The sequence below is a fragment of the Balaenoptera physalus genome (genome assembly GCF_965194825.1).
Source record: "Balaenoptera physalus genome assembly, chromosome: 1".
NCBI classification, from domain to species: domain Eukaryota; kingdom Metazoa; phylum Chordata; class Mammalia; order Artiodactyla; family Balaenopteridae; genus Balaenoptera; species Balaenoptera physalus.
The window spans coordinates 99963536-99988801 of NC_138882.1; the positions used below are offsets into that span (position 1 = coordinate 99963536).

The 25266-nt window shown below is 44.2% G+C and overlaps 1 protein-coding gene and 1 long non-coding RNA gene across 3 annotated transcripts in view; both read right to left on the reverse strand.

Moving 5' to 3' along the window:
- AHCYL1 (adenosylhomocysteinase like 1) overlaps positions 1–18103 on the reverse strand; it is a gene marked incomplete at its 3' end in the record, with an annotated part of 39580 nt that extends 21477 nt beyond the window's left edge. Inside the window, exon 1 of one of the 2 annotated variants that reach the window (XM_082434882.1) lies at positions 17691–18102. In XM_082434882.1, the coding sequence (XP_082291008.1) occupies positions 17691–17810 (120 nt within the window). In that variant the 5' untranslated portion in view covers positions 17811–18102. Of the gene's footprint in view, positions 1–17690 lie in introns of both variants that reach the window. The other variant, XM_082434883.1, reaches the window with a different exon arrangement.
- On the reverse strand, positions 32–17677 carry LOC309649267. Its single transcript, XR_014257000.1, has 2 exons — positions 17308–17677; positions 32–4777 (listed from the first exon to the last, which is right to left on the reverse strand). It is a non-coding gene; the product is annotated as an uncharacterized lncRNA (long non-coding RNA).
- Positions 18104–25266: the final 7163 nt, after the last annotated feature.

The window sequence follows — 25266 nt, forward strand, 5'->3', positions numbered from 1 at the left end:
AAAGAAAAGCTTTTCTTCTTTCTCTTTCACTTTTTTTTTTTTTACATGTCATTCATATTTTATTTATCCAATGTGTTACACTCAATTATATGAGTGCACTGAATGCTCCAATTGTCCCAAACAGGGCCACTGGGAGCCTCCTTTAAGCTGACTCTTCTGTTCTTTTGACATGATCCCATTTAAATGATTCCTTTCTTTCCAACAAAAGAAGATATACCAGGCTCATCTTGTTCTTCCTCTGCTTCAGACCTAGAATCAGTCATTTCTCCAGGGAGCCCTGATTTCTTTCAGCGGGGAAAGGTATTTAGAAACTAAAATCTGGATATAATGTCTGCCTTTTGCTATAAGAGGTGTCAGTGCTTCTAAGTTCTTTCAGTAGAGAGAGAAATTAATCTTTTTTGTTTTACTCATGAGTTCATATTGATACTTCTATTTCAAATTTAAGATTACCATTTCTTAAACTTTTAATTTTCCTATTTGTATCTTTTTTTTATGGTGACAATCTTGGTCTCTAATAGCAATACAATATTTACTTATTTGCTTTAGTCTATACTACACATAAAATAATTTCAAAATTACCAGACTAATATTATTATTAACAATAATCTATGCAGTGAAGTGTCAATATTTCATTGAAGTTCTTTTTTTTCCTTAGAATATATTTCACAAAGAGTATGCAGAGTCAAAGTACTTTTTTCTGGGTGATTGTGTAATCTTCCTGATACGTAGTTAGGTTCATTTGTTTCTGTTTATATGCAATTTTAAGATTTCCTTTTTCTTCTCTTAATTTTATTTTTTGACATATAAAACATATCTCAAAAATTTTAAAGGTATACTCAGAGAAGTCTCATTTCCATTCCTATCCCCCCAACTCTGTTCCACTCTCCCCTGTTTTCATTAGTTTCTGGTTTAGCCTTCTTATGTTCATTTTTTGAGGTAGGAAAAGCAAATATGTATTTATATTCTTATTTTCCCTCTTACTCAAAAGGTAGCATGCTAAAATATTCTGCACCTTGTTTTTTTTTTTTCACTTGGAAATCACTTTGTATTGGTTCAGAGAGTACAAGAATCAACAATTCTTGAATGTCGGGAAAGACCAAGCCTGGTTACACATATATACAAACCTTACATGTTTGTAATAAAAAGTCATTAGCCTTAATTCGCAGTCCTCTTTAAAGCCAATACTGATTTTAAGTGAAGCTCACAAGATGTTAAACTTGCAAACCTTACTGCAAAGTATGCTGGGATATTCTTTAAGATGAAAACTTGTCAACTGCTTACAAATTAGGCAAATCTGTATTCTTCAAACAAATTGCTGTGAGAAGAAAAGTTAACACTGAAAGCAAGTAATCAGTGGATAGCTCCAGAAGGAAGATGGAGTCTGGCATTTTGGAAGGTGGCCACAAAGACTGAGTAAATGCCATCTGTGTAATTTCTTAGCCTATCAAGTTGGAACAAGATTGGAGATGTTGTAAGAACAATTCTTCCTTCCTTGATCTGGAAGTCTAGCTTAAATAAACTTGAAAGCCAATTACATCTTTGAAATTTAAACCCTCTTTACATATTCACTTGAGTGAGTGAATCCCACCTGTGATATGGCAGAAGAAATACAAGTAGCTCCCAATAAGTAGCAGCTGAGTCCACAAGGGTCAGCATTCAGAACCCTAGACTAATACTCAACAAAGGTTAATGAGACATTTTTTTTAGTCACCATCCACTGCTTCCCATCAAGTACAGGCTCAAGGGAGGAAAAAGCCATCAAAACTCAATATTAAATAACATTATCTGACTTTAAAGACCTAATGTTAAATACTATGTAGTAACAGGTATTGCTTCCAAAGATGAGTGGGCCAATGGGACTCTTCAGAATCCATTCTGTAGTTAGACTGGATATTTTCAAGTTCAAAGGACAAGGTGAAACCACTTTAAAGACCAGCTGCAGCAAGCTTTAGTTTCCACAGCTCTTAAAAACAAAACACAAAACATTAAGCTTATAATACATGGACAAGACTCTATCAAAGATAATCAGTCACATCAAAAACATGATTGTAGGGACTTCCCTGGTGGTGCAGTGGTTAAGAATCCACCCGCCAGTGCAGGGGACATGGGTTCGAGCCCTGGTCCGGGAAGATCCCACATGCCATGGAGCAACTAAGCCTGTGCACCACAACTACTGAAGCCCGCGTGCCTAGAGCCCGTGCTCAGCAACAAAAGAAGCTACCACAATGAGAAGCACGCGCACCACAACAAAGAGTAGCTCCCATATGCCACAACTAGCGAAAGCCCGCGCGCAGCAACTAAGACCCAACACAGCCAATAAATAAATAAATAAATAAATAAAACAATTGTATTTTTCATTCTAGAGAGGCAGTATTTGCCATCCTTCTTGACGTTCTAATTTGAGGTGTTTATGTTCAATTTTAGGTAAGTCTCAGTATAAAATAATGACCTTAGATAGCCTATAAGAAACAAGCTGGTTGAAAGAAATTGTAGGCTGAAACTTCTTCGGAGCTATTGAAAAATAAGAGCTACCTGTTGTTCCAGAATGAATACAGTACAATCCCCCTATTCTCTCTGCCTCCCAGACCTGAAGACAAAAGTTTGGGTTTTCCTGATCTATGACTTTCTGATTAGCCATATTCTAATGAGTAAAGTGGACAGATGAGCAAGGATAAAGGTCTCTTGCTTTTGGCTGTATGGTAAACCAAAAGCCAAAATCAACTCTTGTATAGGAAAAGTTATTCAGCAATTTTACCAGTAACACTGCTAGAATATCACTGATCTAAATGTTTTTCAAACCATTTTTGTTTAAATCTTGGCATACAAAGAACAAGTAAAACCACCGGAGAGCACTCAATTAGGACTTTTTACTTAAAGCTGATTAGCAGTTTGAAATCCACACTTGCTAGCATGGTGAAAACCAAGGTCCTGAATGCCTAGATTTCTATGACTTTCTAGTTTAAGCACCTGCTTCAACATTAGTGGCCGTGGCTAAGATTTTCTTATAGAGGATTTGTATTTTCAAAACATTCTGGAATCCTTTGACTGCTGGATCTACCCTTCACAGATGACAAAACAGAACAGGGGTGGGAGTTAAGTAACTTGCTCAAGGCAATTTGCTACCAACATTAAGATTAACAACAACAACAACAAACCCAGTAAGCAAAAAACAAAACAAAAACAAAAAACCCCCCTACAAAAACAGTACTATTATCCTTCTTTTGTAACAGGCTGGGGGAAACAGCAGCGTTCCCCTTTATTTTCAAGGGGTTAGTTTACAGAACAGTCTACTATTGCACTAAAGCTTTCTGACTTACAGTATCAGTTGAACATGGTGAGCTTTGGGGAGGGAAAAGAACTCTCAGTTCCAAAATCCAGACTGGTTTTGGGAGAAGTGAAATGATGCAAAGAAAAGTAATATTAAGTTGCCAATGAATTGCCATTGAGAGATACTGCTCCTTAGACTTGGAAAGGGTGAAGAGAGAATAGGAGAGCCCAAACACTGTGGAAGCAAAAAGCTCCACTCTGGCATATGCTTCAACTGTCTTTTGGGGATGGACTAGGGAGGAGGAGAATGTACAAGCAATCTAATCCTGACACTTTACTACGATGAAAGAAATGACCCCAGAGCTTCCCATTGGAATCAAGAGCAATTTAAAAACTCCACCTGGTATGTAAACCAATTCAAATGATTGTGCTAATTTATTTCCCCTAGTTGAACTACCTATAAAGTAGAATTACATATTTGCAACTATATAAGCCTAAAATTTTAGACATGAAATTTATTTTTATTTTTTTAGCTGTATCAAAGCAAGAAAATACCTTATGACGTAGATTTCTCCCAACAGTGAGTATTTACTTCCTTTTAGGAAAATGCCCCTTCTGTTGATATTTTATATTTGGGTTTTAATGTAATTTGGATTGGATATAGAGTTTATCCTTTACCCCTCTACCCTTTTTTTTTTTGGCCGCCCCTCACGGCATACAGGATCTTAGTTCCCCAACCAGGGACCGAACCCGCACCCCCTGCAGTGGAAGCTCGGAGTCTTAAACGCTGGACCGCCAGAGAAATCCCTACTGCTCATATTTTAAATAATTTCTGCTTTCTTTTAAATGAGAAATATCTGATCTTTTAAAAAATATGTAAGTAGGACAGTTAAATGTAATTTATTTAGTACCTTTCATGTAAGGAGGAAAAGTTCATGTGAAAGATTTAATATTTAAATTTTAGATACTCTTAAACCTTCCAATCCTTAGTGTCCCTAGTCTTTCAGAGCCTCTTAAAAAAATATAGTAAGTCCCCTACATACAAACCTTCAAGTTGCCAACTTTCAAAGATGTGAACGTGTTTGCTTGTCCAATCACGCAAGTTAGTTCACGTGTCTGGCAAACGTTGTGCATCCCCTACCAGTGGTTGTGCTTTTGTGTACTTTACTGTATAGTACTGTATAAAGTACAGTAGTACAGTATCTTTATTTCAAGCCCTGGATGTCCAGAAGCAAGTGTAAAAGTAGCAGTGATGTAGCTGGTACTGCTAAGAAGAGCCAAGCAATAACGATGGAAACAAAAGTGAAAATAATTGAGAGAGTGGAGCGACAAGAGGAAGAAGTAACTGAAGAACCAAAGAGATTCACAACCCAGGAAATGGCAAGGGAACTTCCTTTATTTGACGAGGCACTGTTAGTTTTTGAGGCACAGGACCCGAACATAGAATGGTACACAAAGGTTGCAGCAGCCTTCAGAATGTTCAGAATGCAATCCAGTGCTACCGTGTTACCTATGATGAGAAAAAAAAGAGCTACTACCCAGACATCACTGGATTGTTTTTTCAAGAGGGTAGATAGAATTGTATCTAGCAAGGAACCAGAACCTGTGCCATCAACGTCAGGCATTTGAGTGAAATTGCAGTTTGCCCTCTGTCTCCTGTTGCTGACGATCCTTCAGCTCTCCCATCTCCCACCTCCTCTCCCTCCTCCAGTCGGTAACTCTTCTTGCCTGTTCACTCAATGCCAGCCCCTGTATGCCAGCTGCTGTACTGTACTACTGTACTTTTCAAGGTACTGTACTGTAAGATTAAAAATGTTTTCTTAAAAAAAAAAGCTCCACCTGTATTTACTTATACACAGAGGTTTTCAATTTGGTATGGTTAAAACTGACCAATGATTTTTTTTTTCTGGTTATCTTGGAAACCTGCTGGCTATTTTCATAAGATATGACGATGCTTTAAAACATGCAGCAAAAAATATATTTTGTGTGCTTTTTATCAGCGTTTATTTATCCTGTGCAGAACAGTGATGGGGGAACTTTTCTTTCACACACTAACACTTAGTATAATTAGAGAACATGCCCTTAAATTGAGAACATTCTACTAGGTTCCTTTCTCAACTGTGGTGTACCACTCAAACACTACCCACTTCAAGTCACTTACTTGCACTTTATAACATGTCTGAAAGATCTAGTGAGGTTGGATTTTTCCAATTCAAAATGAGCTATAAGTAAATTTGGGAACCTCCCAGTAAAATTTTTAGATAAAGATACATTTTGTCATTGATGCTTTCCTACTTTCTGGTACCACTTCTCTGACTCTGCTACAACTAAAAAAAAAGTTCTTGTAAGGTTATTAATTTTATTGAAGTATTCTGGACGTAACTGACATAATATGTGATTATTATGAATCACATTATTATGTGATTATAAACTGAATCTTGGTTTCATATCCATGGTAGACATTATATAAAGTATTCATTTAATGAACAAAGAAAAAAATCCTGGCTATATGGTTTTTAAGAACAGTAGAATTTTCCCAAAAACTCAATAGTAGGTTTTAACTATATAGCTTCATAAGCTGAACAGAACCTCAAAATAAATCTAAACAGACCCAGGAAGTGAGGTCCGAAATTCCTTTGATCATTTTAAAGGGCTTCTTTAAAAATAGAAAATAAAGATAATTGGTCGTATGATTATATTCTACTAGATTAGGTAGCTTTGACTTTAATGCATCATTGAGCAAACAATGAGATGTCTTTTATATTAAATAGCAGGTTGTAAGGTTTCACAGCAAAATAGTTTTTCCATATGCTGGAGAGCAGTTACAACTGGAACCATCTAGAGCCTCCTGGCCCCTCTGGGGAGGACTGTGAGCACTGTTCTCTAATGGGCTCTGAATTCATAGAAGTTTGGCCTGGAAGGCCTTGAGTACAGCACTTATTCAGCAACCCCTCAATGTGGGTCTGGAAAGTTCTCCTTAGACTTAGGCAGAGAAACAAGAATATCCCTGTAAAGACCACCTCAAGAGGTCTTGGCCTGTGGTTATACTAAAGGCCAGATTTCAGGGAGGTAAAGGTAGAACTGGCATAGAACTCTGCAAGCTCGTTGTGCTCCAATCTCTAAATCTGGCTGTGTCTTTTCTACATAATTCTTTCTCCTGTTGCCCCAAATGAAATTTCATTCATATTTCTGTAGTACATGTTACACACTGTACTAACTCTGAGGAATGGTTCTGCCATTCATTCAAGTCAAACACCAACTTTTCTAGGGATAGAGACATACTAATATTGGTATAAATAAAGCAAAGCCTTATCTGCCATCCCCTTTTTACCCTAACGTCTATTTGATAATAAAGCAATAGTGACAGACCCCTTCAGGACTAAAAAGGAATCTTTTGTCTGGATCTCAAATCTATTCACTTTGGCTTAAGGAGGAAACTGCTCTCCTGGCTACCCGGCTTACCAGCTTAGTTAACTGTCTTTCTGAGCTCTGCCCGTTTTTTCCTATCATCTCTCTCTGATCTTTACTCTTTGGCTATTTCCTCAGTCCCTCAATCAACTCCTTCTGTGATTTTCTATGTTTTGAAGCCAGAATTTCACTAAAAAGTCCTCTCACGATCTTTATAATTTTACTATCTTAATCCAGGAATTCACAATATAAATTATCATGTTAAGGAAATTCTCATATTCTGACCTGATTTTTAATCTATTGAGTCCAAGAAGCTCAGCCAACCAGAAACTAGAGATGGGGACAGAGAGTCAAAATCATTCTTGACATTTCAAAGAGAACACAGACTAAAGAAATGCTATTGGTTTAGTGGAGGTCTAGCCATTCCTTATACTTTTTCTAGAGACACCCTTGAGTTCTTGGCAAATTGCCTTGGCTACACAGATGAAGAAACCACAACCCAGTCCTGCTAGGAGATAAAATGCCCATACACCCAAACTCATGACCTTGCTTTATCCCAATCACGACATTAATCAATTCTAGGCAAGCAAACTGTCTAGGTTTTTAGCCTGGGATCCATGGATGGGCTTCAGGCTGCCAACTCCCCCTTATATGCAAATTGTTACATATATGTAATTTTTCTGGAAGATAAGCACAGCTCTGATAGGGCTCTAAACTCCAAATAGTCGGGACCACTACACCAGACTCACATGACCCAAATAATAACCTCATAAGAATGTAAATGCCACAGGATAGATATGGACCTTTGTCTTGTTCACTGATGTACCCTAAGTGGCCAGCACAGGTCCAGGGACACAGTAGATGCTCAACCTTGAGTTGACAGGGATGCATGATTTCTGGTTATGGCTTACGCTGTATACCTTGGAAAAGAAGAGTAAGTATAGGCTATTTTCAGGACCTCTTTTATGGGGCACAAGATTTCCCTCATGGCCAAAGTCATCCGAGATAGGTGGTGGCTGCATTACCATCCAAATAGCAGATTTCACAACAATTTTGGCTAGCCTTGCTAGATAATCTAAAAGAGTGGTTCTAAATCTGGGCTCTCTCAAGTTTAGCTGAGAAAGCTGTTCCAAAATGCAGATACCATCCCATTTTCCACCTGCCCCTTACTCTCAACCCCTCCCCATTCTGATTAAGTAGGTCTAGGTTAGGGACCCGGTTACGAATATTTTGAAAAAGCTCCCTAGGTGACTCCCTAGCTAGCTCCCTAGCTTTTATTCCTTCCCACTCCATGAGGAGGACTGATCTGAGACAATCTAAGCAGGATCTGAAAAAGCAAACACAAGCACATGGAGTTTACCAGGCTCTTGATAAAGTGACTCAAGGAACACAGGGAACAAATGAGTTAGATAGTCTTGTACAGAAATAAAACAAATAAGGCCAAGGAAGTAGAAAATCTGCTTTTAATACCAACTCCATCTATCAGCTACAGACAATCATTCAGATGGATCCACAAGGGTTTAGGACAGCATGACAAAGAGCCAGTCTGAGGAAGAGAGACTGTACTTTTACAATGGGTTTGTCCAAATTGGCAAGGTGCTCTCATTCCAAACATGCCCAGTGCTCAGCTAATCCCCTCCCTGTGAAGTCAGAAAAGAATGTGCAGAATTCTGAACCCTCTACTCCCCAGATAGGAGGGGTTCCTTCTCCTGAATGCAAGGGTTGAAACTAATCCCATCAACTCTCCACTCCTAATTACAAACTAGAGAAATGAGGTGCCTCTCAACATAGGTTCTCTCCTTTTTTAATTTATTTTTGAATTTTATTTTTTATACAGCAGGGTTCCTATTATCTATTTTATACATATTAGTGTATATATGTCAATCCTAATCTCCCAATTCATCCCCCCTACCCCCCCAGTGCTCTCCTTCTTAACCTTCCTGATTTGTAAACATTCTTTACTCCACCAAATTAAAAACCAAGCCTTTTCCAACCTCAATTAATTCTCAACTGGCAAATAAGAACAGAAACCACCACCAGAGTAATGTTTCCCTCTGGGAAGTCCCGGGGAAGGGGTGCCATAGGGTCAGTCCATCCAGTATGCATTTTCCTTGGACTTACACTTAGAACACCATGTTCTCAACCAGCTTGGTCTCTTCTCTGTTACAAACCTGAAGTAAACAGATTCTACAGCAGCTACAAGCCTGTTACCAAGGCCACTGTATTGATCAGTATAATTAACATTCACAATTCATCTAGTCCAGCATGACAAGCCAGCTGGGCTATTCTCTATAAGAGCTGAACACTGGGAATCTTCATGTCTTGCTTGCAAAGAAGTCTGGTGCTCTGGACACTAAAAACTCAAGTACTGAATTAGAGGCTGGATGCCACCTGGCCACCCACAGGAAACTGAATTAGTTACCGGAACAACTGAACACATTTGCCATTTCTACAAAGCACAGACTTCTACTTCCAAAGCAGCAAAATTCTGGAGGTCCCCCATTCCCCTGAATCCTGCCTAGGTTACATACTGTGGGGAAACAACCTACACAGAATTCTCAATGCCAACCAGAGCCCAAGCTCCTGATTAGGGCAAGCACTGGCCCAGTTCCCTGACGACTGTGACTCTGAAGAAGGTGTGTTTCAAAGACAAGGGCACATATAGCTTTTGAGCACTGAGCTCAGCCTTTGGTGCAGAAGAGGCAGCCAGGGTTGCAGAATGAGAAGAATCAGAAGTTTGCTCAGCACTGCCAGGCAGAGCTGTTGTTTATTACTTTTAGGATTCCAACACAGATTCCAAAATGAAACTGTTCAACTCATCACTGGCCCCCAAATCTCAAACACCCTAAGAGTAAGCTTAAATCAAGAGTAAACCAGGATACCAGTTTCAACTGTGGGCAGTGTCCCTAATGCTAAGGGTTTAAAACTTGGTGGGAAATTCAAATTACCCTTCCCATTATGTCATAAGGACACCTTTAAGCTTCTGGCCTACTGCCTTGTGGTTCTCATGCTACTGGGCTAAGATTCTCAAATCTTAGCCCAAAGATTCTCTTACCTATTTCTGGCATTATAAAGGGATCTACGAAGCTCTTAGAAATTCTCATCAATTTCTCACCTGCAGTTCTTGGTACTCCGTTATCACTCACGTGGGAGGGGGTCTAAGTTAGAAAAACAACACTGGCCAGCTGAAGGGGAAAGTGAGCCAAAGCCACCATGTGAGTCCAACTCACTTCCTCCTAGGGACAAGCATCTCAAAATACTTTACTCAGTAAACAATTATTGTATTATGTACCAGGCCCTACATACTAAACATATGTATGGGATATGATCCTTGTCCTTAATACTGTTGGTCTAGAGAAATCAAATGAAAAGTAAGATTCAGATATCACCGTCAGTCTTGAAAACAGTCTGAGAAGTACTACATTGAAATCAAACCTATTTCTGAGAGACACAGAGGAGCAAATTATTTTGTTTAGTTTTGATACTCAGTCTAGTGAGTCCCCTATTCTAAACACTGCTATGGAATCAACTCTGGAGATTTAGGGGTACCAACAGTTCCTATGAGAGCAATGGGGCTGAGATAGTACAAAAACTCCCAAAAGTTGCTGAAACGCTGGTTTCAGTGTGCATAAGCTCCTCAGCTGAACCCTCAAGGCACTGATAATGAGTCTCCTGGGAAGCTGAGGAGCATCCCAAAGAGGGGGGTGAAAAGAACACCAACAACCTCAGCTTTGTTCCAAGGACAAGCTGCAAGCTGGCAAGTTCATCTCAGCTGTTTCTTGATCTGTAAGGGAGAGAGATACAATGGCTTAGAGGCCCGGCCTTCTAAATCAGGGCTTTTAAAGCCAGGATCCAGAGATGAGTTTCAGGGAGTCCCACAGATCCTCTGAAAGTATAAGTTTTTGTGCTCCTGAATTTTGCCGAGGAAAGAACAGTGATTTTTATAAGATTTTTAAAAAGGGATCTGTGACTCAAAAGATTAGGAACCACTGTTCTGGAGTCTCTAATCCAGTGACTATCTCAGGAGCATTCTCTCACACTGGCAAAAGAGAAACCTATTTATCTACCTTTCACACAGATTTGTCTACTTATTGACCTCCCTTCTGAAGTTAGCAACAGAGGCGGGGGGGGGGGTGAACTTTGAGAATTCAAAGAGAATAGCTCTTTTCTACATCTCCAAAATAAAGCTAACTGTCATGAGAGCCCAAAAAGGTTTTCCTTAAAGCCTTTGAGTAAGGATACAATGTGGGGTGGTCAAAGAGGGCAGAGCAGAATCTGTCCTATTGACTTTCCTGACAGGTCTCCTTTTTGATTTCAGGATCCTAAAACCATAATTGGAATAGGTCATAGCCCAGAAACTTTGACTTTCAGTCAAGCCAGTCCTGGGGTAAAGGGAAAAAGTAATTCCCATTATAATACCCATGGAAATCTGTCCTTCAAAGGTTCACCTTAATACAATTAATAAGTACTAGAAGAGTAGGAGCCATTTATTAAAAACAGAACTTCCAAACTCCTGACATTGCTCAAAACACAGTGGTATGAACAGCTTCATTCAGGAGGCCAAAATGAATGGAACAGGGTTACACTCATCTGCTCCAGGCCTTCAGCCCCTTCATTCTGCTACTCACCGGTTCACCATCCAGCTCACAGAGCTGCACACACTGCAGATCAGCACATTAGCATTTTCCTTGGCACCTTGAGCACATAGGCGCAGTGGGATTCCACTGATGCCACTGTACACACACAGGCTCAGGAAAGGAGACAAAAATACATAAACAACAGGGCTTGCTCTAGCTGGGCAGCTTTTCAGATTGTAAAGAACTAAACCTGAGGCAGGTCCAAGATGAACAGCATGGAACAGTGAGCAGTCCCAAACCCCTCCCGTTTAAGCCTCACTGCTAGCACACAACTAAGTACAGGGTGTCCATTTTAAAAGAACTGAACTGGTTTGGGCTGGTAAAGGAGAACACTTTAAGCCCATTAAGCCCTAGAAGTTAAGTACAGAGGCACATTAGCTGAGGCATTGGGGCTTTCAAGACAAGAAAGCAGGAACATGCTTTGCCGTCCTAGATTTGTGGTTCTGTCAAAGTGCTTTCCCAATCTCTCCCCAGCATTCCAAATCATACCTTTCACCAGTAGTTCATTACACTGATTTATTCTGTGTCCTGTTTGGGTAGTAAATGATTAAGCCCCACTGTATATTGCTAAGCAGTACCAATCATTATATACATTCTGAGATTAAGGCACCTGACTGTATCCTTTAGAAAAACTGAACAGAGACAGGAACAGAAATGAAACCAGTATGAGTGTTAACAAAGGCAAAGGGTGATCCACCCTAGATCTGTAATTGCTGTGGAGCAAAGGCCACACATTTCTGCAAGAGAAAATCAGTTCCACGTAATTAAGAGCAGGCTGTTTAGAGCAGAGAGAAACAGTACCTGAGTGGGTGTGAGGGAGTTGGAGTACACAGGGCTGGGATCTGAGGGTGACTATATACAAACATAAGGTCACAGCTCAGATGAGCCTTTGGAATTGTTTCATGTGATTCAAAGATTCTAGTTTGGAAAGACTCCCAAACTATTGCAGGTTGAGGAAATAAACTCCTGGACTCAGGCCAATGTCCGACAAACGCCCACATTCTATGGGTACACTGTGCATTATGGGGAATGAGGTGGGGGAGTGGTCAGGTAGAACACATCTCATTTCTATCACAAGCTCTAAACTCTCCCACTGTCTATGTACTTCCTGGAAATCAACAAATAGTCTAGTGTTCAACAGGCATAAGCGCTACATAAAATAACATTTTTGTCAGGGAAATTTCCTGTTGAAAAGATATTCCAATAGAAACATCTTTGTTTTGGCTCTTTGAGAATATTTTGAAATTCCATATAAAGCAGGGTACTTTTCAGAGTGTAAGAAGGCACTCATTGACTAGCATGCTGGGATAACAGGCATAAACCTGAATTGTACCAGGTAAACCAGGACATATGGTCACTCTAGTTATAAAGGAGTAAGTACACTAATTAGTATTTACTAAATGCTAGTCTCTTCAACAATCTTGTAGGACTATCATTATTCCTCATTTCACAGGTAAAAAAATGGAGGCTCAAACAGGTTAAGTCACCCAGCTTGTCCAAAGGTCACACAACTTTGAGATGCTAGAGGCTGAAGGTAAACCTCACTCCACAAATCAAGTGCTTAACTTACATCATACTCCTCCTCCTCCTCACAGTTTTAAGAATGAAAAGGGGGAAGTTAAAGAGGTCTCAGGTAACAGCCAAACAACAGTGGGATAGCAAGAGAACTACCTGAATGAGTCAAAGGGAAATACAGAATCAGAATAGAATTCACAATTTGATGTGAATTTTAACTACTCACCACATGCAAGACACCGATAGTGCTGACAAGAACTGGAAGGAAGATTTGTGGTAAGAATCTGTCTTTAACTTTGGATTCTCGGATTTCAGGAAAAAACTCTGGTCTATGCAAATGTACTGTTCTTCATACATGAGGGGGATGCGTCTGAGCCACCACAATGGGATGTATTCTGAATTATTACACCCAGTATAAGGTTGGCCCTTCTTTATAAAATTTTAATATTCAAATTTCCAAACTTGAGAAACAGATAGGTATAAATGATTGTCCTTTATTGGCCAGTTCCTTTAAATAACAGCCCCAAGAGAGCATTAAGGTGCTTATTTACAGATTATAACTACTTGAGGTGACAGAGTAAACTTTTAGGAGTCACAGGCAACTAAAGATCTACATGATTCTATGTATCAAAATATCTTTTATAAACAACTTTACAAGAATATTATATTGGGTAACACACACTGGATCCAAATGATACCCTCCTGATGAAACAAAAGGTACACATTTATAATCTTGCCAGCAAGGTATCTAGACAATGAACAGATTTCTGTTACAAGTTAAAAATCTAAAGGAATTTACAACAAAGTAATATGGAAACTGTGCCTAATGAACTAAACAGAATCAAATAAGAAAAAGAGAGGTAATCAATATCTGGGGAGAAATCTAGAAGAGATAGGATCTTCTTACACCTCTGACTCCTGTTCAAAGACTGGCACTAAAACAGTAGTCATTCTAAAGAGAAGTAAGAGATACTAATGATGTGGAGAAGATAGGAAATGTCAACCTATCAAATCACTTCTCAGTGAATCTAAGAAGTACAGGTGTAAATTCTATAAAACTGCACCAAGAATTAGCCATAACATAATCCTGATAAGAAGGGGATCATCCTAAACATCTAAGCATTACCACTAGGTCTCTACCTGGTATGCTTCCTAAGTCTCAGCTGATGAATTACTGCTATATATGCTTTATTCAAATATATCCTACAAAGAATATCCTACAACCAAAATTGTTCTGTTGTGTTCTTTTTCTCCTTTCCCCTATTGTGCTGGTGGTAAAGGTCTGACTGTACAGATCCTAGGTCAAATGCCTAATGTATCACTCTAGAAAGTCACCCCAAATGTTCAAAAGTACAGATGCTCTGACGGACCTTCCAGAGAAACATGTCTATCTTACGAGGTTTCATCAACAAGCTTGGGTTTACTCCATGAAAAAAAAAAACTTGACACAATGTCAATTTCCAAAGGCCCAAGGACAAATATCACAGCTGTAACACAAAGTAGCAGAAAAAGAGGGATAAATACCCAGTTATGATGGGGAACTAGCTGACTTATTTGGTTTGACTGATAACTGCCAACATTAAACAAGGATTCTCTTCAGTTGTGGTACAATGTACACCGCCCTTACAACTCAAGGACTCCTTTTCTCTCCCAAATCTTCCTGGCAATTCCATCTGAAAGTGATTGATTCCAATCACCAGTGACAGTCATGAACAAGCCTTAACAGGAGAATCAATACTATAGCTATTAATACTGTCCTGTGAAAATTTCCTTTAGAACTTACTATCAGCAGAAGTTGTCTCCCTGAGGAATTGGTGTGAATTTCCCATGTCTGCTAATGAGACTATAATTCTGATTCCTTTTATCCTCTGGCTCCTAGGAAGCTTAGAGTTGCATGTGACGATCAGCCTCGTCCACCGTCGTAGCCCTCAGGGTTAACAATGTTTTTTTCCTTTTTTCTATAGTTTGGACTTCCCATCTATATTGTGTGTGTCCTGTGTTATAAGCCATCTCAAATGCTCATTAAAGACAGAGAGTGTAAGTATGCTAATGGACTTCTTTTTAAAAACCACTTTTGCTATCTTAGCTCCCAACACACACCTATCTGCACCTGTTCCAAACAAAAAGCACTTATTTGGCAGATGAGGAAACTGAGGCACAGAAGCTCACTTGCTCAAGGTGGTACCCATTTAGTTGGCTTTTTGACACTCAGATCAAGCTCTGAATCAAACCAAAACAAGTCCTATTATCTACACAGTACTGTGGTAGATCCCAGGGCATACAAAAAGGAGTAAGTTGTGATTATAGTTGAAGAATCTTGCTATCTATGCTTTTAATTGAACGACATCTAGTCTATCCCAAAGTGAATAAAACTTCACTAGTTACAATGGAATCTGATCTGACTGAAGACCATCAAGGTCACCCTGAAGTAACCTATAGCCTCCGACTGGCACCAGAAATGTCCTCATTTCCTGAGGGGCCTCAGGGCTTGGAATGATCCAAGGATTACTTGGTCTAGATCCACGCTGGAATCCTCACAGGCAAAGGACAGCACTATTTGAAGAGGCCTTTTCTCACACCATTCAATACATGCCAAGATAAAATTTTTTCCTCTTACTTTGCTCATGCTTTCTCACATTATCAACACATGGCAGAGGTACAAAAGTGACTTAAGTCATTATGTCCGATTCAGCTGAAGTTATGAAAAAACAGATTACTTAGGACTTGTAATGTGACCTTGACTAGTCCTTGATCAACTCATTAACTAGATAAATGCCTTTCATCATCACTAGGGGAAGGGTAATTAGTCATCATAAAGCACTTTAATACAAAGTGCTGTGTAAATACTAAACAACAAAGCTCAGAAAGAGCAAGATTAATAAGAAACACAGGGGTACATTTACCAGCAAATGGAAACTTACAACAGGGTCTTCCCACATTCCTGGCAGAGACCACTCCTTTCAGCTAATGGAATATGAGTCTCTAAAATCATTAGCACTTGGCCTGACAATAGTTCACATTAACAACATTTCTCCTTGGAAGAAAAGAAGAAAATTTATTCCTGGTAGGCAGCCATAAAGACATCTCAATTACTAGTTAGCGAGATGGGCAACTACTATTTGAGTACCTACTATATGCTAGGTACAGAGCTAGGCACGACGGATACAATGGTGAACACAAGTCTCTGCCTTTATGGAGTCTACAATCTACAATACAAACTTTGTCTTATTAATAGTGGCACCTGCAGAAACAAAGCCTTACTAAAATAAAGGCAAGTAAGAAAAAAGATGCCTAATCCCTGAAAAACTAGACAAACAATAGGCTAATGGGGAGAGGAAGAGTTCAGGGAATTAGGTTACCAGGGATTTCCCATTCTTTCCCCTAACTCATCACAGGTACTATCCATATTCCATTAGCTTATAAAGACTGTGACTTTGTCTCCACATAGTGCAGATTACAAAGGTTTACTGCTCCAACAAAGCAGTCAGCTGAACTGAGAGCACTAAAAATAAGGTCAGTCAGACTTCTTAGAATCAAGGGATCTTCTACAAAGTTTTTTTAGGCATTCTATTGGTAAGACCTAAATTTTGTGGGAAGACAGAGCTAAAGCACACAATGGTGACCTGTCTTTTCAACCCTGCATTTGATTTCTGGACTGGTAGGTTAATTTCCTTAAAAGAAAAAAAAAAAAGCATCTCTCCCACTTATGACAGCTTACCTAGTTCAGCCTGAAGAACTGTAACTATTCCTGCAAACCTTGCTTTGTGCAGCTTATACAAGCAGTGCATCCCATCAAACACCGCAGGAAGAGATAGCCTTGAAACTCTGTCTTTATATAGGAGGGAAATATTTATCCAGGTTCTTAACTGGTTTCAGAAAGGTCACCTCTCTGCAAAGGTTCTCTGGTCTACTGTTAACTGGGTACCAGTTATGTAGAAAATCAAGATGTGTTTGGCAGCAAATGCTCAGAAAGCACTAGGGATTCCAATTCCACCACTCAGAGAGCTGGTGAGATTAAAACCTCCAAAGGCTGCCACTTAATCTTCCATAATAAGAGAATTAGAAGGATGTCCTTTGAGCTCAACCCACAGCACAACAGACTAAACCTGTTCTGCCTCAATAAGTGCAGTAAAGAATGAGCAATCGTTCCTTACCACCCACCCCTCCAACCCACCCAAGCTCCTTTCTCAAGGGATGCCTAAGTGATCTATTCGCATGACTCCACGATCAACCTGTATCCATGACAGTATCTGCTGTCACCAACCTCCAAAGGTTAATTTCTTAAATATGTCGAAACTAGACGACCACAGAAGATAAAAATCACAGGTTTCTTTTCAATTTCATGCTGCCCTCATCGTTTTCACCTGCATAAAAGAGCTAGCTCCACGCATTTTTTTCATCTTGCCTCCAAGATCGCACGCAGTTGTTGGATAAGCCGGCCACTGCTCCCAAAGAAGCACTATCAGATTTTCACACTCACCTGAGAGGAGATTTCCCGTACACCCTCATCCCAAGACTGGTCACTGGGGTCACTTCGTTCACCCCCTCCCACTCCCGTCTTCGAGGCCCTTCATCCAGGAAAAGTCAGCCGCAAATTTAAGGCCCGGCCCTGTCGGGTTTCGAAAAGATCCCGGAGGACTTGGGCCGAGGGACAAAGGAAAGTGAGGTCAGGGTCTGCCTTTCCAGCTCGGGATAGGCCTGGGGCCGCTCACCCTCCACCCCTCACACCACCTCCGTCGTCCCGGGTCCCTCAAACCTCGCCCCTGAAGTCCCGAACTAGCTGGACCCGGGCCCGGGGCTCGCTCGCGCCCCTTCCGCGAGGCCCCGGCCCGGACCCCCGCCGCCACCCAGAGCCCCCCGCACCTTCTTGGGCGCCTTGGTGACGGTGGCCATGAAGGAGTACTTCTCGGCGTCCTCAATCTCCTTGGCCTGCTTCAGCTCCTCCCCGACACCGGGCAGCGGCATCGCGTCAGGCATCGACATCCCCCGGCCGGCCCGGCCCGCGGCTGACCCGCCGCCCCCGCCTCTTTCCCTTACGGGCGCCCGCCCGCCTACCCGCGCGGCACCCTCCGACACGCGCTCGCCCACCCTCCTGCCGGGGCCCCGCGCCGAGCCGCGTCCGGTGCTGAGGTGCTGGGGCCGGCGCCTCGTCCGCTCGGCGGTCCAAGACAGCCGGACAGCGACGGCAGCGACAGGAGCACCCGAAGCAAGCAACGCGGAGCTCCGACCGGCCCGCGCCACCACCTCCGCCGCACGCAAACACGCACGCAAAGTAAGGGTAGAGGGCGGTGACGCCACGTCGAGTACTGGCAGCTCCCGGAGGGCAGGGGAGAGGCGGGGAGAAACGGCGCTCTGTCATGACGTCACCACTCTGGACTGGGCCGCCGAAGCCACCCCTTTTTCCTAGCTCGCTCGTGAAGAAGCTCCAGGGGTGAGCCGGGCCCTTTGTACCGCCAGGTGGCGCCATTAGCCTTGTGAGCGGCGCGTGGTTCCTGCAAGGTTGCCGCGGAACTGGAGGGCCTTTGGACTGCGGGGTTCCAGGAACGGCCTCAGAAGGGCGTAGGGATGCTTGTGAGCAGACCAGAGCCCCACACGACACAGCCTACAGCCAGTCCTAGGAAGCTTCCGGGGCCCGAGATAGCCCACTCACTCACTGCCCCCTCCCCAGACCCTTTGAAACAGAAGCCCCTTCCCAAGAGGCAGCGTTTGCCTCTTTGACACCGTAAGGGTGGGCAGAACAGACCCAGAGCAGTGTGGTTTCTGCACAACTCTTAGTGACCTCCTCCACCACCGTCTCCGCTGGGCCTTGCTTGTTTACAGGACCTTCGTGCCGCAGAGCTGATGGGATAGGGCTAATGATGGGTCAGAGGGTGGAGAAGGAGGGGTGGGGAGGGGAAGAGAAGTCGTCGTGTCCCCCCCCACCCCCACTCCGGATCAAGCATTATACTCTAACAGCTTCCAGGGCCGCACCAGGGTATTCATGGACTATTCACGTGCTATTACTGGGCCCTACTATGTGCTACCCCTGTGCTAAGGCCCTGGGTAGTACAGATGTGTGTAATACATTTTATGTTTCGTTAAGCTTTAGTCCAGCTGGCAAGGCAATGTCAGCTAAGGTTGCTTGTCCTTTGACGTTCAAATGACATTGGCTCAAATTCCCACGTCCTGTGGAAAGTCCAATGCTCCCCCCCTTCCCTGATTTCTGTGAATTACCAGGGAGACTTAGATCTTTCAAGGTTACCTCTGGCTCTAGTTTTCTGCCTCATCTAAAGCTTTAGTCACTCTTCTGGTCTTGTGGCTGTTTCTTTAGTTCCTGCTGTCAATTCAAATATGGAAAACAGTCCCTTCTGCTTTCAACCCGCACCCCTATTCCAAAACAACCACAAAAATAATGCCGTAACATGTAGCAGAACTTCTAATGAAGTTTTGTGGGCCACAGGGGAGAGGTTACATCACACCACAAACAATTTGAAGTCACATTTCTGAAATGTTCTGAAAAGTTATTTTGGCTATCTCGTCACCCGGGACTTCTCATTAGCCACACCGCCCCACAAAGCTCCCTGGCCCATGGTCGTTTCATCTCCCTTCCTCCTGTTCCTCGCTTCCCATCCCTCCACCTTACCTTCCCCTCCTTGATTGACGTTGGGAAGCCAGATTCCTCTCTACTCTGCTGAGTGTTCCAGTCTTCCCAGGGCCCTTTTCTTAAATTCCTCCCATCCCACCTTCTTATATCCAGAAACCCAGCAGGTCTCTGGCAGGGTCAGCTCTTTCAAGAAAGAAGTGATTTGAAGAAACGTTTTCCCCACTGGTTTACATTCAAGGTTAGGAAGAGTGTGAAATACTTGCTTCTGGGGTCCCAGAACTCTTAGAGAATCCCACGTTCCAACCACCCAGCCCCATGAGGCTGTCTGTTTGAAGTAGGCTGTGGAGGTGCCTGGAAGGATGCACTTCTGCAGATCTTCATCTTTAACTGTTAGGATTCTCTCTTCTGCCCATTCTTTCAAGCCCCTTGACTTCCCTCTCAGAAGTATTCCTGTAGCAGAAGGGACAAAGAGATGGGGGAGCAGAATACCAGATTGATCCATGAGGATGCCAGACTGGCACTTTTCTTCTTATTTCCCAGCTGGGGCCAGGAGCTATGCCTGCCTGCCCAGGACTCTTTGGACATATGGCCTAAATAGCTTTCATCCTGTGGGTTTGCCCAAACTGTTGTCAGAGTCCAGGGATCAGAGCTGCCTGCTTAGAGAACAGAGGCAGGGCCAGCTGGAACAGAGGTGAAAACTCCACATCCCTTGAATAGGAAAACATGTGACTTAGGTTAGCTTATTTGAAAAAGAAAAAAAATAGGTGTTTTTGTCTTTTGGGTTTGATTTTTAAAACTCCCGTTGTCTGAGAGCTTTGTGTGTCAGCCCCCCAGCTCTGCCGTGCATTTTAGCATTCAGACTGCAAGACGGCTGGGGACTGGAGTTCAGCCTCTCTTTTATGCCGCCTGCACCAAGTAACAGGTTTTCCCTCACACTAGGCTCACAGAATTGCCTGCTGCTGCTGCTGCTGACGATGGTGACGACAGGGCCAGGTCTACAGGAAGCTGTACCTTTGCAGTCTGAGGCAAAAGGAGATCAGCAGGTGTGACTCCACTTACATGAGTGCCTGGCCCAAGTAGAGGCTGGGGAGGCTGACCTAGAGGAGTCAAGGTGCTTACATTGAAAGCGGGAGGGCCAGCACTCCCTGACCTGGTGGAAAGGCAGCCGGCCTAGGTGGTTCATGTCAGGCTAGAGCCAAGGGCATTCCTGGAAACCAGCACGCTGTGGAGGACTTGGATGGTCGCCATCCCCTCCCCCCCGCCATGTGTGGGCTGGAGATCAAAGGCTCACCCAGTTGGAGAGTGTGACGACATAACATCGGTGAGAACCACCGCGTGCTCCCCCCGCCCCCACCAGATGACCCCACATGGCCCAGCTACGTGCATGACTGCTCATGGATGGAAGAAATGACCTTCCCACCCAACCTGGCCCCGGGTCTAGCTACCAGCCTACTCATCCACCTATCTGAGATGAGCCTCCGCGCTAGGTCAGGTGGGTGAGTCAGAGCTCACTCCCCTGAACGGCACCATCCAGATGACAGATGTGGCTACCAGGAGCCAAGGTTTGAGAAGAGCAGGAACCCAAGGACAGGTACACCTGTTGTGTGTGGTGGAGGGAAGTCTCCAAAGGGTCTAGAGCCCAGAGGGACCCTGCTCTAGAAAGGAGTAGCCTGAGGAGAGAGGTGAACTGGGAGATGCTGTTACCAGAAATATGGTAGCAGGAGGTACCGTATGTGGGCTGGGGCTGGTTAATCAAATTCACTCTTCTGTCTACCCCCAAATTTACCCTCCACATGCATTCATTTCTATTTAATTCATAAGATATACCCTGAATGCTGAAGATGTGCTGCGAGCAGCACTAGATGTTGGGATGACAGAGACAAGTGAAGTGCCGAGCCCTACCTGGGAGTGCTGGTGGGGTGGGGGGATGGGAGGGTGAGCAGGAAAGGCTTTGCAGAGAAGATGCTGCCCCAGCTGATTCTTGACATATAAGCAGCTGGACAAGGCAGGAAAGGGATTCCAGGCTGAAGGAATAGCCTGAGAAAAGGCAGGGCAGTGAAACAGCCTGGCATATTACGGGAACTATAAAGATTTCAGTGTGGGTGGGGCATAGGGTGCAAAGCAGGGTGGAGTGAGAGCTGCAGCCGGAGCCAGATCCCACGGAACCTGGTGAGCTGTGGGTGGCTGGTGGTGACGTCCCCCAGGATGGTGAACACAAGGAGGAGGAGAAGCAGGTCAGGTGGAGGGGCTGCTAAGATCAGGAGTGAGCTTGAGACATGATGAGTTTGATATGTGTGTGGCGTGCACTGTCCCAGAGGCCCAGGGGAGCCGGGGAGCCTATGGTGGCTGCTCCCTGCTGGCCTGGCGTGCTCTCCCTGGAGCCCATTCACCTCCTGGGGTCTGAGCCCCACTCTAGCCATTTCCTTTCTGTCCCGGAGCCCCCTTGTTGCACAACCCTGGGAGGCACAGTAGACACAGTAATTGATGTGAAGGGTGCCCCGAAACATGACTCCAGATTGCTAATCTGCCCTGCTGGCCCTGAGGGGATGCCCAGGGGCAAGATTCCCAGCTGCACCTCTGTGGCTCTGGACGCTGGCTCCCCAGGTGTGCCAGGCTCCTACTTCCCACAGCTCCTGGTTCCCTGCTTCCAGCCTCCTTCCCTCCCCTCTCTGCAACCCCAGCCCTGTTGGGAAGAGGCTCCCGAGGGCCAAAGGCTGAGAAAGACTCCTCCTTCTCTGTCTCCTCCTCTGCTTGTTATGATCATATGTATTATTTATTTTACTATTTATTATTACTTTGAACATAATCTTTAGAGGAAAGAAAAACCTGTGAAGATAAAAATCTCTTTAGGTCTCCTTAAGTTCACTTCTTGTTCTTCTCAGTTTGCAGAAGCTCACTTTTGCGTACCTGTGATTGGTAGGTACATGTCATTTTGCGTTCTGCTTTGGTCAAATTACAGTATTTCAAAAACACGTTACCACATACAGAGATTGTTTACATACTTGTCATTGTCAGTGCTTCCCAAGGGTGCCATCATATTGCCATAGGAGCTTGCTTAATTGTTTTCTTATTGTTGTTTGAGTCGTTTCCAACTCAGTGAAATATAAACAGAGTGTGCGTCGGGGTAGGAGTCAGAGTGGGAATGGCTTTCAAGCAAAACGGACAAGCTAGGTTTGCAGCATCAGATCCTGCCAGAGAGAAGGAGCAAAAATGTTAAGCACTGGGGTCGATTGTCCTAGCTGTAAACAGGGCCTGGGGGAAGGCACATTTTCGCCGTCAGGGCATGTGAGGTCCATTGCCTGGACCTCACGATGGCTGACTCATGGGGAGGCTGCATGGTATGGAGGGTAGCTGGGCAGATGGAGGTGTGGCCTCAAGTCTTGACTCTACTACTAACTTGGCCACTGGAATCCTGAGTTTTTCTGGGCCTCTGTTTCCTCATGCAAAACAGGGTGATAGCTCTCCATCTGAGGCTTGTGATGATCCAGTCCAAAAAAATAATAAATATAAAAGAGCTTTGAACAACTTGCAAGTATTGTGCAAATGTAAGTTATTAAGATGTGGATCCAGGCTAAAAATCTGGAGGGGAAAGGAGTTATTGTCGAGAATTTGGAACTCTCCCTGTGCCTTGCTTCCCAGCATGACAAGAATAAGCAGAAACCTGATTGCTGCAGAAAAGGATTGTCATTGCTGGTCCTGAGTACTTGTTTACACTGGGATTGTACTTCCTTGAAAAGGTAGGCTGGACCTGCCCCAACCATGAGCAGATGTTACTTCACTGGCCCAACCTGGCCCCGGGGTATGGCTACTGTGTGTCTAGCAGCCCCTCGAAACTTCCTCAGATGCTTTCTTTGGGGGGTTGGACCAGAGAGCCTGATGTATCTTTCTTTAGTTTCCAAAGCTGCAGCCCATAAAAGTTAAGGCTGAGAAGGCATCCAGTAATTGTAAACAATGTTCAAGGAATCTGTTCTGATGATTCTTTGTGCTACTTTGTGTACTTTTCAGAGTGTGTGTGTGTGTGTGTGTGTGTGTGCGCATGTGTATGTGTTTGTGGTGAGGAGCTTACCAAAAAAGGACTCCAGAAATTGTGAAACTGACCTTGGCTTTCAGCCTCTGCCCATGTGTCTGCCAGTCAGTTATTTATTGAGCACCGGCTCTGCTAGGTGCCAGGGAGCCCAAAGTCAACAAGACAGACACAGTTCCTGTCCTCATTGGGCTTAGAGTCAATAGCAGGCCTTTGTCACAAAATCTGGGTCCCCCAATACCTTCTCAGAGAGGAGCCCTCCTCCTCACTCTCTCCATGTGCCCTACCCTGCAGAGTCCTTCCTAGAAGTGAAAGTCATCCTCTCCCTGCCCCTGAGACGGTGCCAGGCCCCAGGTTGGGGAGAAGGACAGCAGTCCATCCCCAGAGTTCAGATAGACTTACCAACCCTTGGAGTTGCCCTGAGTCTTTAAGAAGCTTCTGGAATACTGTCTCCCTGGCAGATATCCTTTCCCAAGACAAGGGAGAGTGGGCTGGCAAGGTGGAGGTGCCGGTTTGCCGAGATCAGGCGCTGCAGGGCCTATCTGTGCCTCTCACAGGTACCGCCTCTCCACCCCCTGCCTGCCACTTGCTCCTTGCCGGGCCATTAGGTACCCTGTTGGGGGCTAGTAGAGGCGTTTGCCTCGATTGGAAAGGCGCTGGGACTGGATGGAGTGGGGCAGGCGGAAGCGGCAACTTCCCAAATCTCAGGTGGCCAGGGTCTTGCCCCCTTCACCCCAAAGGCCCTGCCCCGTGGCTGGTTTGTTGGAGCTGGAGGAGAGAGAGTGGTCAGCTGTTGGTTGTGTGGAGGCCTGCTGCTGGGTGGGAACCCGCCTTCCTCACCCTTTCTGGTGCGCAGGGCGGGCCCTATTGCATCACCCTTGGAGCCTCTGCTCCGGCTTTGCAGCCAGCTGGGCCCCTGGAGGAGGGACTCTCCCTGTTTTTCAAAAAACCGTTAACCATTTCATCCTCCTAGGCCTCCCTATAGCAGATCTGGATTCCCCAGGCTGCCCCTCATGCCTGTCTGTCCAGGCCTTAAAAACCCCCCTTCTACTTCACGATGCACAGGTGTTCTGCCTGGGCAGCCTTTTGAGGGTTGAAGGTTCCGCCTTACCCAGTGCACGACTGGCCTCTTCCCCAGGAAAGGAGTTAACCTCCCTCATCCCCACCCTAAGCATTTGTCCCATTCTGCAGCAGTGAGGAATGATTCGTCAGCCTCTGTCATGAGCTCATGCCACTTCCACACTCCAAACAGCGTCGGACAAAGGGTCAACACAATGTTTTAGACCAAGAGGAAGAGTGGCGCAAAAGACAGCGTCTAGGAGCTTGGACATTGGCCTTGCTCCACAGCACCTCTAGCCATTTCCTACAGACCTGCTCGGGCCTTTACCCTCTTTACAGGGACCAGGGAATGTGTGGGTGGAGCGACGGTCCTAAGGGGCTCAAGGGTCTGATGGAAGAGAGTCCCAAGTACACAGTGTTTCCCTGCTCCTGTAGGGGCTGGGAGAGGAGGCATGGGGGGTGTGGAGTGGGGACAGGAGGAGTGCAGAGAGGCCCTTCCAGTCAGTAAGGCCCAGGCTACATTCCTGCTCAGGACTTTCATCTCCCAGCCCCAGCATTCCCCTCACTACCCCACCCGTTCCAGGGCCTGAAATAGCCTGAAACTTCATCCAAGCCTAGGCCTAAGTCCCAATTTTAGTTCCACAAACATTTGGCTGCACCATAACTTGCAGAATCCTGGGCTGGGTCCTGTAGGGGATGTAGAGATGAATGAGGCCCAGCCTCTGCCTTCAGGGAGCTTGTAAAACATACCCTGTGACTGTAGTCAAAGGCAT